This window comes from Falco punctatus (genome assembly GCF_963210335.1).
Source record: "Falco punctatus genome assembly, chromosome: 3".
Taxonomy (NCBI): Eukaryota; Metazoa; Chordata; class Aves; order Falconiformes; family Falconidae; genus Falco; species Falco punctatus.
The window spans coordinates 45,040,504-45,054,840 of record NC_137582.1 but is presented as its reverse complement, the minus strand read 5'-3'; the positions used below and the strand labels follow the sequence as shown (position 1 = coordinate 45,054,840).

General features: G+C 43.9%; 1 protein-coding gene across 6 annotated transcripts in view; it reads left to right on the top strand.

The window, feature by feature from the left end:
- Positions 1-779: 779 nt before the first annotated feature.
- NKAIN3 (sodium/potassium transporting ATPase interacting 3) overlaps positions 780-14,337 on the top strand; it is a 377,204-nt gene continuing 363,646 nt past the window's right edge. For 3 of the 6 annotated variants that reach the window (XR_013926577.1, XM_080378303.1, XM_080378304.1), the window contains exon 1: positions 781-1,676. Coding sequence is in view for 5 of the 6 variants with exons in the window: in XM_080378303.1 (XP_080234429.1) it covers positions 1,623-1,676 (54 nt within the window). In the remaining variant the exon portion in view is untranslated. Of the gene's footprint in view, positions 1,677-14,337 lie in introns of all 6 variants that reach the window. The other 3 variants (XM_080378302.1, XM_080378301.1, XM_080378300.1) reach the window with 2 other exon arrangements.

Sequence of the window (14,337 nt, the reverse complement as noted above, 5' to 3'; positions counted from 1 at the left end):
GCAGAAGGTAGGTGTGTTTTTTTCCCTCAGGGTAAGCTTCAATGTTCTTTGGCAGAAGTCTGTGTATCATGCAACAGCAGCTGGTAACAGGCTGTAGGAAAGCACTGTCTGCTGAGCGGAACATGCCTTAACGCCTGTACAAAATAATCTGATTTATCCACTCTGCTGGGGAGGGAGGGTAGTCAACACTTTATCCATGTATAATTTTTTTTTAAGAGACAGTGTGCATATTTGTATCTATGAGCCCTCTGGCAAACATGTCTACAACAACGTGCATACACCGATGTAGGGACCTGTGTATCTCCACTGAACCTACTTCTCTCGGCTGCCCGTGGAGAGGCTTCTGGAGAGCAGTGGTTATTCATCCGTCTCCTGGCACGCAGGAATTCTCCGCAACTCCGTCAGCCCATTTACCTTTGCCGAGAGAGATTATGGCCGGGGCCGAGCCGCTCCCCCGGAGGCCCTTCCCAGCTCACACCCGCAAGGGACGGCAGCAGCCAGCGGACTCTGGTGGCACAATGGCGTTACGGGGGAGGGAAACTCCCTCCCCCAGCACCGCCTGTCAGCGGCCGGGAAGGGGATTCACCAGCCGAGCGCCGGGCTCGGACGCCCAGGCCCCTCACCGCCCGCCGTGCAGCCCGCCGGCGGGCCCGCGCTCCCGCGCCGCGGGGGAGGGAGGGAAACGGCCGCCCTGAGGCACCTCCCGTCACCCGCCGGCCCCCGCTCCGGCAGCCGGCACCCAGCCCGAGGGACTCCGCGGAACGGGGGCACGGTGACCTCCGCCGCCGCCTCCCGCCCACCCTGGGACCACCCTCCGGCCCCGGCGCACCGCAGGCCGCGAACAATGGCCCGCCGCCAGCCCCCGGGCTTCCCCGGCCGCCGCACGGGCGGGCCGCTCCGGGGCCGGCCCCGCCCCGCCGCTGGGCGGCCGCCGCTCCCCCGCCCCTCCCCGCCTCGGCCGCCCAAGTCCCTTGAACTTTCCCCGGGCGCTCGCAACAAGCGGCCCGCGCGGGGCTGCCTGCGCCCCCGCCGCCCGCACAGCCCCCGCGCCTCCCGTCGAACGCCCCCCAAGCACCGGCTGCCCTCGGAGCCTCCGGAATCCCCGCACACCGCCCGCCCAGGCGCCCTCCGAGCCCCCTCCCCCGGCGCGGCGCCCCCGGCAGAGCCCGCCGCCGCCTCCTCTCCTCTCCCTGCGCACCCGGCACAGCCCCCCGCCCTCCCTCGCACGCCCACGCGCGGCACCCCTCCACCCCACCCCCAGCCCCCCGCCTCGCCACACGCGTTCCGTCCGCCCACGCCCGCCCCGGTCCGCACACGCCCACCCCCGTCCCCTTCCCCAGAGCCAGACCTGCGCCGCGCCGGGCGGAGCCCCCCGCCCTCGCCGCCGGCTGCCCCCCGGGGCCGCGCTGACCTCCGCGCGCTCCCTCCCGCCGCCGGGGAGGGCCCCCCTCAACAAAGGGGGCGAGCAGCGACAGGCGGGACGCGCGCACAGACACGCGCGGCCGGGCGCTCCGTCCGGATGCGGTGAGCCCCCCGCTTCGCCTCCGGGGCCGCGTCAGCGCGGGCGGCAAGAAGAGGAGAAGCGGCGGCTCTCCGGCGGCGCGGCGCGGCCGGCTGCCACCATGGGCTGCTGCACGGGGCGCTGCACGCTGATCTTCCTCTGCTCGCTACAGCTGGTGAGTGCCCCGCCGCCCGCCACGGGGCACGCTTCGGCTTCGCGGGGGCGGGCAGGGACGGGCGCTCTCCCCCTCCCAGGGCGCGGCCCCCGGGAGCACGGCGCGGCGCGGAGCCGGCCGCGGAGCTGTCCGCGCCCGGTGCCGAGTGCGGGCGGCCGGCCCCGCTCCCGCCGCCCCGACGGGCCGCCCGCGCCCGCTGCTCGCCCCCGGCCCCCGGCCCGTAAGTTTTGCGGGGCGGCGCGGGGAGGAGGCGGCGCGGGGCGAGAGCGGCCCCGCGGCCGGGGCGGGGGGAGGCGGCGGGCCGGGGCGGGTGCCGCGGCGCCTCAGCCCGGGCGGCTGTCAGCGCTCCCTGCCTGAGGGAGGGGGAGAGACTCCGCCGCCCCGGCGGCGCTTCGAGGCGGTCTCGCTCCCCGCGGGTGCCGAGCAGGGGCTTCCCCCGTCCGCTGAAAGCCGGCCCGGGGGGCGGCACGAGGGGGACGCTGCCCCCGCTCGGCCGGCAGCCGGTGCCCGCGGGGCGGGCGGAGACCGGGGTCTGCGGCGCCGGGGCCGGGGCCGGGCTGGGCATTGCTGGGCGCTGCCACCGCGGGCCGCCCGCCGCCCCTGGCAGCGCGGCGGGGGGTGCGGGAGAAGGGCCGTCGCCGCCGCTTTTCTTTTTCTGTTTTTCTAAACCTTTGTAAGAGCGGCTTGTGCCGGCCCTCTCCTGTGACTTTACTTGGGATTGCTTTCCTCTGATTAAATATTCCTCAGCGTGCAATTGAAGCAACAGAACGGTGCATCTTCTCGTCTTTGTTTACTGAAGTTGGCATATTTGTTTCAGAGAAAGAGTTGTTGAGACAAAACCATCGCTGAACAATAATAATCCTTTCTCTGGCTCATTAGCTGGATGATAAAATAATGCTCTTCCTTTAACAGCAGTCCCTGGTCCCAAGGGTATTTTAAAAGATTTTTCTCTTTTCTAGTGACTCAGAGTCATCATTTTGCCACATGATCTTTTTTAAGATGAGTGCTGTTCCTTGTGTGTGTGTCTGTAAAGAAGAAAAGTGGGATGCATTTGCTGTTGCTTGGGTGTCCCCCCCTCGTCCCCCCCCCCCAGTCCTTTGCTAATCTAGTTTTCTGTTACAGCACTTTGAAATCGCTTCTGTTTCAGGGGTAATACACTTAAATGCAAAATGTACAATTACTTCAGCTGAAGGCCCTCGTTCATTTCCAGGGCTTTATGCCAGATTCTCCGCCTGTGTAAACTGGTCTACCTCCATTGTTTCCAGTGCGAGTCTCAACCTTCCTCAGATGTGCTTTAATGTGGTGGAGCTAAGCGTGGTATAAGTACTTCAACAGCACAACCTTGTCAAAAAGCAGGGAAGATGCGTGATTTGTACTTGAGCGTGAGGAAAGCTTTGTTTATACATTTTTGGCCTTTTTTACTCTTGCTTTGCATCAGTTTTGCAGATACTGTCCTATCGGCAGCAGCAGGATCACTCCTGATTTACTTCAGTGTATGTGGGAGGGGAAATGAACCCTTTTTCTTCAAATATATCTCTCTGCCAGTTATGAAGGTTATAATAACTGTATTTGCTATTGTGTAGAGTTACTTGGAGGGTATAAAAATTGAAGTAAAGTGTGAATAGCCACCATAATCTCCAGAGAAATGCATATAAAGTCTTTCAGGAACAGATTCGTATTTTATAAAAGACCTATCAGATGATACAACAACTTTCAAAAATTACTTTAATACATAGTTTTTTCTGCTGTGCTTACCTGTTTTATGATAATGTTCCACTGCCATATCCATGTATTTCAGGCACTGATAAATGTCTGTATGGAAAAATGCTTTCATTTTGATTTATTTTCATTTTAAAATAGAAGTCATACTTTGGAAAGTAATCTAGTAGATGTGAACTTAAAGCTCAGGTACTTTCCATGATCTCAGTGACGGTAGTGTTCAGTTTATGTCTGTAGAAGTTGTGGCCGCGGGCGGTTTTAGATCTTTTTCTAACATCTCAGGGGTCATAAGTATAAAGCATGCACAACAAAACTGCATCCCCAGACATTACTGTCATTAAGCGAGATTTATTGTACCTTGCATCCATTTATAGAGGGTTGAAAGAAGTATTACTGACTGTGGACAACATTTAGATTAAATGTTACAAAAACTAAAGCCCTTGAAATACTTATTTGTAGCATTTCAGAAGTACATATGATTTATGTGACTTGAGGAAATACTTAAGAAGAGACAGATGGGCACGTATTTTAGAAAAGGAAGTTGTTTACCTTAGTCATAATAAAGATTAACCTTTAGATACCACCTGAGAAAGAGGTCTCTTACAAAACACAGCTGGCAATACCTTTCATAGCATACATATACTATGTAGGTTGTCTTTGGTATAAGGTGATGTGAAGTAAAAAAGCCAAATTCCTGGAAACATACTAATACCAAAGAACTGGTTCTTGTTCTGAAGAAGGATGCAGTGTTTAGTGGCCTGAAAGCACAGTTTCTTGCTTCCTTTTATGGCTGCATGTTTCTATGTTGCTGGGATGGAGAACTGTAAGGTGAAAACAGTTACTGCGTGCCAGTCAATAAATATCTTTTCTTTAATGATAATATGTTAAATGTATTACATTCAAGAAGATTTGTTTGTAGTTTTCAGTTCTGTTTGTCAGTTGAAGAATTTGACATAAAAATGACAATACCAGTTTTCAGTTATGTTTTGATTCGTGAAAGTGTTTATTTCTGACTGACAGCTTTTACACTTCATAATAAACACATTCTAATGTTGAATTCCAGTAATCCCAAGGACAGTCTGTAGTTAGTCCTCTATCGTTTCATGATAGCCTTATTTTTAAATGTGAACCCATATCATTATGTGTAATACAGGATTCTGGGAAAAATCACCGAGATAGGGGGCTAGGCGGCACCAGCTCAGGAAAAGCTGTTAGATACAGGGTTTCCTTGAACCTCTACAGGTGGATTCTGCTTCTGAAAACTAAGGGAATTTTGTGAAAGGAGAACTGTGTTGTGTCCGTGTCCCCCCAGCCCCCTACCTGGCCCCATCAAAACCCTGTGATCTTTCACTGTTTTGCGCTTCCTGACTGAAGCATTGTCATATGCCATTCTGAAGTTGACAAGCTAAGAACTCAGAAGTGTATGTATATCTTTTTTGTGCATAAATCTGTCATTAAGATTATTAGGACCTGTGTATACATCAGGAAAGTATATCATGAGGATACATGAATCCTTTGGATTACAGCCATAATTCTTAGTGGTGCCACTAGAAGTCTCAGATGTTGGCCTTGTCTGTACTAGAGAATTAAAGCAGCTGCCAGAGATGGTGCCTGCGCTAGTGTTGCCACCAAGCCATACAGTACTGCAACATGAAAATATTTGCAAAGTAAAACAAGTTCAAAAAATACTAAATTCTGGAAGGGGTAAATTGACAACAAATTGCAGGGAGATTTAGCTGTGTGAATCCAATTGATGTTAATACGTGTCACACAGTGAAAACCTTCATGCTGCTTTGAAAATGTGTTTTTTAGAAACTTCCATTGCAGGGTAATTTTGTTTCAATATTTACAGTAAGTGGAAGTTTTTGGTACCTAGGAATATACAGATATACAAACACAGAGAACTCTAAATAACAGAGATGGTGAATGAGATTTTCAAAGCAGTGAAGGGAAGATTAATGGAAAGTGTATGGCTAAGTCCCCTTCACTGCTTTGACAATCTCATTTCATGTGTTTATCCTTGGACTTCCCTGCACTGTGTTCACTGTATAGATCTTGATTTAGAAGTGTATGTTTTATCCAGTACAGTTAGTGTAAAATAGGCTGTTCCTTGTTTAACCTGTTACTTTCCAAATAATTTAAGTGTCAGCCGACCGCACTGGGAAATTTTTCCAGTGGAAACACAGCTTCTGCTTATTACTGTTTTGACTAGCGATTATTTGGGGAGTGCAGTGGTTCATTTTAACAGACTTAATTCATCTCAATATTCAGAAGATTTATGTTTGTGATTGCCATTAACATTAATTATAATGATGTATGTAAATCCTTACACTTGGAGATGAGACTGTATCCATTAGACTGAATGATAACATTTCATCATTTGTTACTGTACATAGTGGAATTTCAGCAGTTATGTGGCAAAGTGATATATGTCACGCATAGATTTTAATCTCATTTTTAAATGCTTTATAAAGCTGGAAACTAACTTATGATTTTGGCTGTCGGTGCTTGTATGTTAGAACTGACAACAGTTACACAGTTAACAGCTCAGGGAGTCAAGGGATTTGACAAATTTGAGAAAGTAAAATCTTTGAACCGGTAAATTGCTGCATCTTTTTATGTTGGTTAAAGCATTACTAACCCATTGATCTGGAGATGAAGCGTCTGTCCACTGATAAAGCAGGAGGAAGTATGAGGGGGTGCCTATTGTACTAGCAGGGGTGGAGGAGGCTTGGGATTGTAGCCCCAAACAATGCACTGGTTGCAGGATGTTGCCCTTTCTGTAAAGGCAGCTGGCATGGGAATGGTGTTTTGCTCCCATAACTCCAATGACATCCCCAAAACATGTAATCGTTGCTGGTGGCTGTGCCTAAGAGGCTGATACGCTTGTGTACTGGTGTGTAATTGAGTTTAACATTAAGATTGGAAGTAATACATTGCTTCCAGTAGAACTACTTGAGTCAAATCTTTGCAATCCAAAAATGTATGAGACTATATAATTTGTAGGATCTCTCTTACGAGGGACAAGAGAGTAACAACTAGCAATAAGTGTTTTTCACTTTGTGTTTTTGGTTTATTTTACAGGATTTTGGGGAGATACCTGTTGGTAAAACACACATTCCCAGTGCATCAGTACTATAGCGTTTAACCACTCCATGCACCAGCAGTATAGCCTCATTAGTGAAATCCCCTCCTGCCACAGCTGCATATAATATTTCTTTCAGTTCAGTGATCCAAAGTTGGGAATTCAGAACTTGAGGAAACCTGAACTTTCAGAGCTCTCGGAAATTTCTGAACTGGGTCAATTTCTTAAAGATGCTGTTTAGCTCTTCCTTAGTTTTAGGCTCTGTTCATCACAGCAGGGTGTTTTTCTACGGTTCCTTGCCGCTCTGTGACTGATGATCAACTGTTATAAACACCTAAGTGATAAACACTTATTATTTTTAAAGTGATGAAGTGAAAGTGTTAAGATTTCAGTGATAATAATGGCAATTGATTCTCTGAAATTTGGGAATTACATAGCTATCTTTCCTGTGTATGAGATCAGTAGGTTTTGGAAATAATTATTTTAAGAACATTGGAATATGCTGCTGATCTGCTTCTGTTTCGAGATCTGCTACATTCTGCCAAGAAACAATTCTTGGGACTAGGAAAAAAGGGCTGTGTTTTTTGGAAATCATTGAAATTCAGAAGGATTGTATTCTTGGATTCAAATGGAATTTGGGTAGGACTTACAGAACTTGAACACAATAGGTTTATTTTTGGACATCATATGGGATCGACTGCACTTGCAGTTAATTATGTGGTGTTTAAATCTTGCTGATTTTGTGAAGTTTGGATCTGAAACAAAAACTTGTAAGACGAGGTAATCTTAGGTCATGTTTTCAATCTGTATGTATCTTACATGCAACTTAGACCCTTTTAGTTTTGGGGCTTTTAGTTCTAGTTCTGATAAGTTGACAAATAAGTGATAAAATCACAATTCTTTAATTTTTCAGGTAAAAGGTTGCATTTTGGCTCCTCTATGATATCCAATGCTTAGTCTCCACAATCAAATAAGTGCATTTAATTGGCTAGGTGAGCAGAGAGAGGATCAAACCAGTCACACAGATCATTGGCCCTGATACTGCACAAGAAAGGTGAATGGAGGTTTTACACTTCACTTGAATAGGGCTGGAATCAATTCACGCATTCAGTACAAATACTGGTAAGGTGGTCTCTTCTTGGATGTGCTCAGTGAAAAGAGGAGAGGCAGTGGACTAGGATGCAACAAGGGGGAAATTATGATTAAATATTAGGAAAGAAAAATTTACAGTGAAAACAGTCATGCATTGGTTCATGTTTTCCAGAGAAGTTGTGGAAACTTGAATTAATTCAAACCCCAGCTGAACATAGCTGTGAAATACCTGATCTAACAGAATTGTATCTGATGTTGAATTTGGCCCTGCTATGAGTAAAGGTTTTACCAGATGACCTCCAGAGATTCCTTTCAACTTAGGTTATCCCATGATTACATGATCTTTCCAAAGCATAAGGAATAAGGGCTTTCAATTCCTTGTTGGGAGAGTATTTAAAATACACAGTAATTTGAGTTGTTTCAAAATAATTAGTTTCTTAATTTGTTGTGGGCATAATGCTGTGGAAATAGGTTTGATATGGCAACAACAATCCTGATATTCAGTTTTACCTCTTGGTATCAAACTTTGGTGTTAAATTAAATGAGAAGTACCTGTAATAGCCTTGTCATCTGTTATTTCACAAATAATAATTCTGTGATACAGTGTAGTATGTCAGATCTTTTAACTTATTAGTATTGAAGCAAAATATATTTTATTCATTCAGTCCTATAATTAATTGCTTAGCAGTCATTTTGGGGCAAAGAGCTGTTATTTCTATCTGTACAGGGAAATGAACTGCACATTTTTGGTTCTAGATGAGTAAAGGAGCAGTAATAAGTGACTGCGTTGTTCATGAAACTGATACTATGACACAGAATTTTTCACCTCTAGGTCACATTTTGAAATTCACTGCAAGTTAGATGAAGGCAAATGTCATTATGAAATGTTTATACAAAATGTTAGTGGTCTTGATATAGCATTGATATAAAAATACCATCTCCATATTGGTCCTAATTTCCACTTCTTATGTTATACTCAGAGAGTTGAGGTTGGTGGCCATGGTTCTGTGAAGACTATGCTTTCTTCAGATCATCTTTTCAGGGGTGCTAGCAGGACAGCGTAATGAAATTTGCACTACCTTTGCTCATACTGGACATGGTATCCTTGCTAGGGATGTCAGCATAGGGAGACATTTGTAAGCTTTACGAGTCATTAAGTCAAAATGAAAAATAATGCTGATTGCATTGATTTTGTGTAAATTTCATCTTTTTCACTGGTCAGAAAGAACATTCCTTATTTTTTTATTTAGTGCATTTTGCCTTGAAAATAGAATTCGGGCAATAACAAATTGAAAACGTCTCACTTTGAATCTTAAAGCAGCTCAGATTTGTCTCAGGTGAAAGAGTTTTGTCCTCATCTATCAAGAGCAGTTAATGCATACCTTCCTAAAGGGTATGCCAGCAAGTTTCAGATCACACATTACTACACCTAGTGAGACCTGCAATTCCTTAACAGAGCAGTGCCAGCAGCACTATCAGAAATTTTACTACGTTATGGGCTTCCCCCCCCCCCCCGCCATGTGCAACCAGTGAAATCTTTGTAATCTCGCTATGGATCTGTGCGTTTGGTAGGTCTGTAAAAGACAGTAGTAAGCTGGATTTAATCACTGTTCTCTGATCTCAGGAATATACAGAGTACTTAAGACTCTGGTAATAAAAATGTAGTAAAAGATTTTATTTTAGTCTTTTTACTTTTTACTATACTTCCTTATGATCTCTTCAAACACAGTCATACCTTGCATGTAATCTCAGTTCAGATGGACTTTTTAATGCTGTGGTGATGTGGGACTTGTTCTTACGAGTTGCTGAATGCCCTCCAGCTCTCATTAAAGTTGCTGAAAGTCATTCTTTTACGTATAAGGTTTTTATAATGATAGGTTCCATCAAAAGCAGCAGTGAATCCCTTCCACATGGTGAATGCCAGCCTTATGTTAAAAGAAAAGGAAAAAGGAAAGTTTTCTACTTAATAGAACAACCAATTTCTTCCAGACAAATATCCTTTACAGAAGTTAACATCACAAAGTAGTAAAATTGAGAATTTTCTGAAATTAAAAAGGAAGATAATTGTAAAACAATTATTTATGTTGGGAATGACTCTCTTGAATAATTACAGTTGGTCTTTCCAGAGATATCTCCAAAGGGGGTTGAGTGAAAGTTTTTCTTTATTTCATCATACAGAAGTTTTGTCTGAGAAGAAGTATAAATATATATAAAGAGCATATGTTTGACAACGAACCAAATGGAACTTCCCCAAGGAGACTTTTGACACACTCCAAAGAAGCTACAGATAAAGCAAAGCAAGAATAATAATTAGGAAATGAACCATGAGCAGAAAGAGCCTGAAATGCTTTTATAGTGAGGGAGATTATGTGGGAACATGGGATGAAAAGTGTAGAAAGGCACATTTAGATGAGTGTGAAGGAAGTGGGACATGGAAGCCCTTTTCGGCAGACAGATGAAAGTTGGCTCTATGTGTGGGAGGAATTCCTGTCCAAGATTTCACTGAAAACAAGATCTTACAGAAAAAAAAAATAATCTTTTTTTAACATGGCACTGCTGATGAGCCAGTTTCTCACTATTCTGTTGTAAAGCAACGATGTTAGTGTCAAACCTTTTGAATAAAGAGAGCCAAGGAAGTGAAACCATATGATGATATTTTTTAGGGAGATAGGAATTAATGAAAGTCTTTCTCATCCAACTTTAGTTTTTGCCTTTGGTTGAACCTTGAGTACTCTGTGCTGTTCTGGGAATGCTGCAGCCTCACTGCCTGTCGGCAGTTCCCAGAACATGTGAGCGGAGTGCTCCTGGAGCTTAGGAGCGTGCAGCTGAAGCTCAGCACAACCCACACTGGAAATGAGTAGACACATAAATCCCTGTCAGCCTTATGCATCCATACAAAAGGAAAAAAACCCACAGTTAAATGCAGATTTTTAGATGGATTGAAAAGAGCTCATAATATGTCTAAATGCATTTTGGAAACAGGATTCTATTAAAATGGATTACATAGAGAAAAATCCTTTCAGAAGTTTAGTCTCCACAATCAAAGAATGAAAAGCTGAGGAATTCTAGAGGTGGAAAGTGTAGTGCATTATAATGGAAGAATAAGATCACAAAAATATATAGTTCTGCTTTGCTTATGAGCTATTTATTTTTTCCTGCTAAAAGCTTGCTGTATCTTTTCCATTACAGAGTGAGAAGGGTGTTTCATTTCTCTAATACGTATTTTTTTAATGAACTAAGTAGACCTCATCAAGGTAAGTGTGTTTAGATTTTAACTGGAACAGAAACCTTGCTGCTCCTATAGATTGTATGTATAGTTTACATCACAGAAACCTGAAAAGCCTCTCTGCCCTCTAATGCATATGGAGCTACTCAGAAAACTGAAAAGACGTGGTCTCTTCAAAGAGATCCTCTGACCTACTGAAGATTCTTTAAATCAGCCTTAGTTAGTTAGTTGTACATTTGTAAGATGCCTGTTTTAGTGTACCCACTAACATGTGCATTCAGGAAGCCTTAAAAATGCCCAGATTTGGAAGATATTATCACCAGTTCCCACTGTTTCCAGTTAATTCATATATTATGGAAGATTGCAGACTGGTGCTCAGCGTCATCTTTCTTCTGATAAACAATTCCTATTCTCATCTACAGGTAACTGTTGGCTGTAATGCCTAGCCGTGAAATGATACACGATTTCCATTTTCCTGTTCTCTTTCCTCTTTTGAGCCTGCTGATTTGTTCTCAACTCTCCTCCCAACTATTTCAAAACAAGTTCCAAGTTCTGATCTTTGTCTGTTTTATCAAAGTAGAATTCAGACCCTGTCCCCCCCAACCTCAAACCAGTCAAGACTGTTGGAATTTACTTGTGGCTGTAAATGAGCCTAGTGAACATTTTAAGGAGTTTAAGGTTCTCCCCATCCTGAAAATACCCTTCACTTCTGTGGTTGAGTTCTCCTATTACCCGTGCCTAAAAATACTGCATCATTCTAGAGAACTGGAAGAAATGGCAAATGTGTTTGCAGTTACAAATGACAGAATTCCTCGGTTAAAACAGATGGAGTAATTAATGCTATTTGGCAGTGCACTTTCAAAAACAAGGATGACTCTCCAGTCTTGGAGAAATACACGTGTAGGTCCTTAACTTCTCTTCCAGCATTATTAAGAAAAAGCAAAGGCATGCAGAAATGCATTTATGCTATTGTGGTCCATTTCTCTTCACTTGTAGGAAGATCAAGTATGTTGTATGTATGACAGTAGCCGAAATCCAAACTTCATGCAAATGTCACAAATTAGTTGAAGTATATTAGATACCATGAATGGCTTCATGTTGTATTACTAATGTATAATTTAATCATAGTGGTTTGATGAAAGCCAAAGCTGACAGAGTTGTGCCAGAAGTAACCACAAAGTGCCAAAGATTATTTAAATTACATTAAGTAATTTAATTACTTCAGTAATTAAATAACCCCTTAATTTCTCTAATATGTATTTTTTTCCATGAGTTAAGTTGACATCATGAAGATAAGTGTGTTTAGATTTTAATCAGCTGGAATCAGTTGAATGCACTGATGACTCTTCCAAAATGTAGCCTGTGCAGCTGAGATGCAGTGTGCTGCCTTGCACAGCAGTGATGGGAGGTGCCTGAAGCCTTGTCCTTAACTGCAGTGTGGAGCAGCCACACCAGGATGTTGCTGAGTACCGTCACATAGATATGTGTACCTTGTTGCTTGTTCCCGTTGTTCTAAACCTGTATCCACTCTGATGTGCTGAAATTTTCTACACAGGCTGTGTTTAAAAGAAGTGTATTGCACGATGTCTGAAGAAAAATACTACCTGTAAACTCTTTTGGTCCTGTTTAACACACCTGGATTATCTAGAAAGTGTGTGGGAGAAACTGATGTCAAATAGTTTTTGTATCCATGAAGGGTTCCAGGTTTCAGCGTTCAGCCAGTATGTGATACTTACTTCACTGAAAGCTGAAGAACTGTTTCTGCAGAGGCTGGTGGCCAAGAGAGTGTCCAGGTTAATCAGAAGTCTCACTGAGCAACAGAGATTCTGGCCTTTTCTTTGTACAGGTAATAATTTAATTATTTGTTATTTAGCTTTTTTATGTATTTGGTTCCTTTTGGATGATCTGACCCTTGAAATTCTTGGCCAGATGAATCTCTTGGCTTTCTGTGGGATTTCTGGGCTGTAGTTAAGATTTCTAGGCTGAACTATAGTCAGTGCACATGCCAGACATGCTGGAGTGCTCCAGTACTGCTGGGGTTTCACTGTGCTTATTAACATAGTGAGAAGATGAAGTAATTAGTGCCTCAAATCCAGTGCTAGGTTTTTAAAGATCATTTGAAGCTGAGGTTGGCTGGACTAGGACATGTATCTGAATTACACCTTGCCCCAAGTGCTGACAAACCAAAACAGGGGATGGAGTTAGAAAAGGAAGCATGCAAATATTTTGCTTTAGGCCCTACAGAAAGTCTCTGGAGTCCTAGTTGAGGCTGTTCTTCTACTTGGTGCTTCTTCATGTTTCTGCATATGGTTACCATAATTGGCCACAAGTTCCTATAAGCATATTAACATTTCAATAGGCAAGTTCTCTGTATTTGAGTGCGCTCTAATTTGGAGAACAAGTTTCTTTTTAATTCTGTACTTTTTGAGAAGTCATTTAGAGGTGCTAAAATTCATTGCAAAGACAAAAATCTCTTTCTGTTTGAGGAGGAATGTAGTAACTATGGATTCTCTTTTGGAAAGATTATTTTCAGGTGTTGATAGATTTGAATTGATCCTGACATGATTAGCTCTCCTGCAAAATGAGACTTGCAAATATCTACACCTGCACTGACTGCATGCTTAGTTGGGGATTTCCCCTCACATTGCCACTATGGACACAAGGTTTTGGAGAAGGCAGGAGTCAGTCTTTTAAGGGTGTTTTGAAGAACAGGAAAATAAAAAAATGTCCCTAAAATGCTGGAACTGACCATCTGCATATGAGGAAAGGACAATTTTGAGTCAGGGAAGAGTTTTTCTTAAATTATTTTCTGGTGATAGATAGAAGCAATGTTTAATTTGCACTAAAAGAACCATGAGTTCATTGTTTTCTTGATATGTTACCTTTGTCAACCCATTTGTTCAGTTTTTGGTAACTGGAATTGGTTAAAAAATTACAACATATTTACTGCAATAGGAAGAAGAATTCCTAAGCTCTTGGGAGGCAAACCTTCATTTTTGCAAGTACCTTTTTTCTCTGAATGACAAAAGCACATCTGACAGTGAATCCCAACTATCTAGGCAGAAGAGCAATTTCCAAGGCAACCCATTCACATTCAATTCCCTTCCTCTAAAACCAAAGCAATAAATTATGCTGGTGTTTAAGGGGTAATCTCTGTGGCTTTAAAGAACATAAACTATCAGAGACATACAGTCTTGACTGTGCTAAGTGTTGAGCACCTCCTTTGCTGGAGTGAGTAACCTCATCTCCCACTGAGGACATCAAGAGTTACACATACTCGTGCCCTTCCACTCGCGCATCCCTATCCTGAGGGACTGAGCTGTAACGAAGGCAGCTCTGCCACTGACTGGCCTCAGTAAGTGCAGGCACTGTTAGAGGGTGCCATTAGATGAAGTCATTGAACCATTAGGAAGCCTGCAAAAATGAGTACCTTCTTTAATCTGAAAAGCGTTGTGGTTGAGAATATACCCATTGGACATCCTCGAGGGAAGATTTCTTTCACACATACTGATTCTGTCAGTGTTACCAGCCAGCATTTC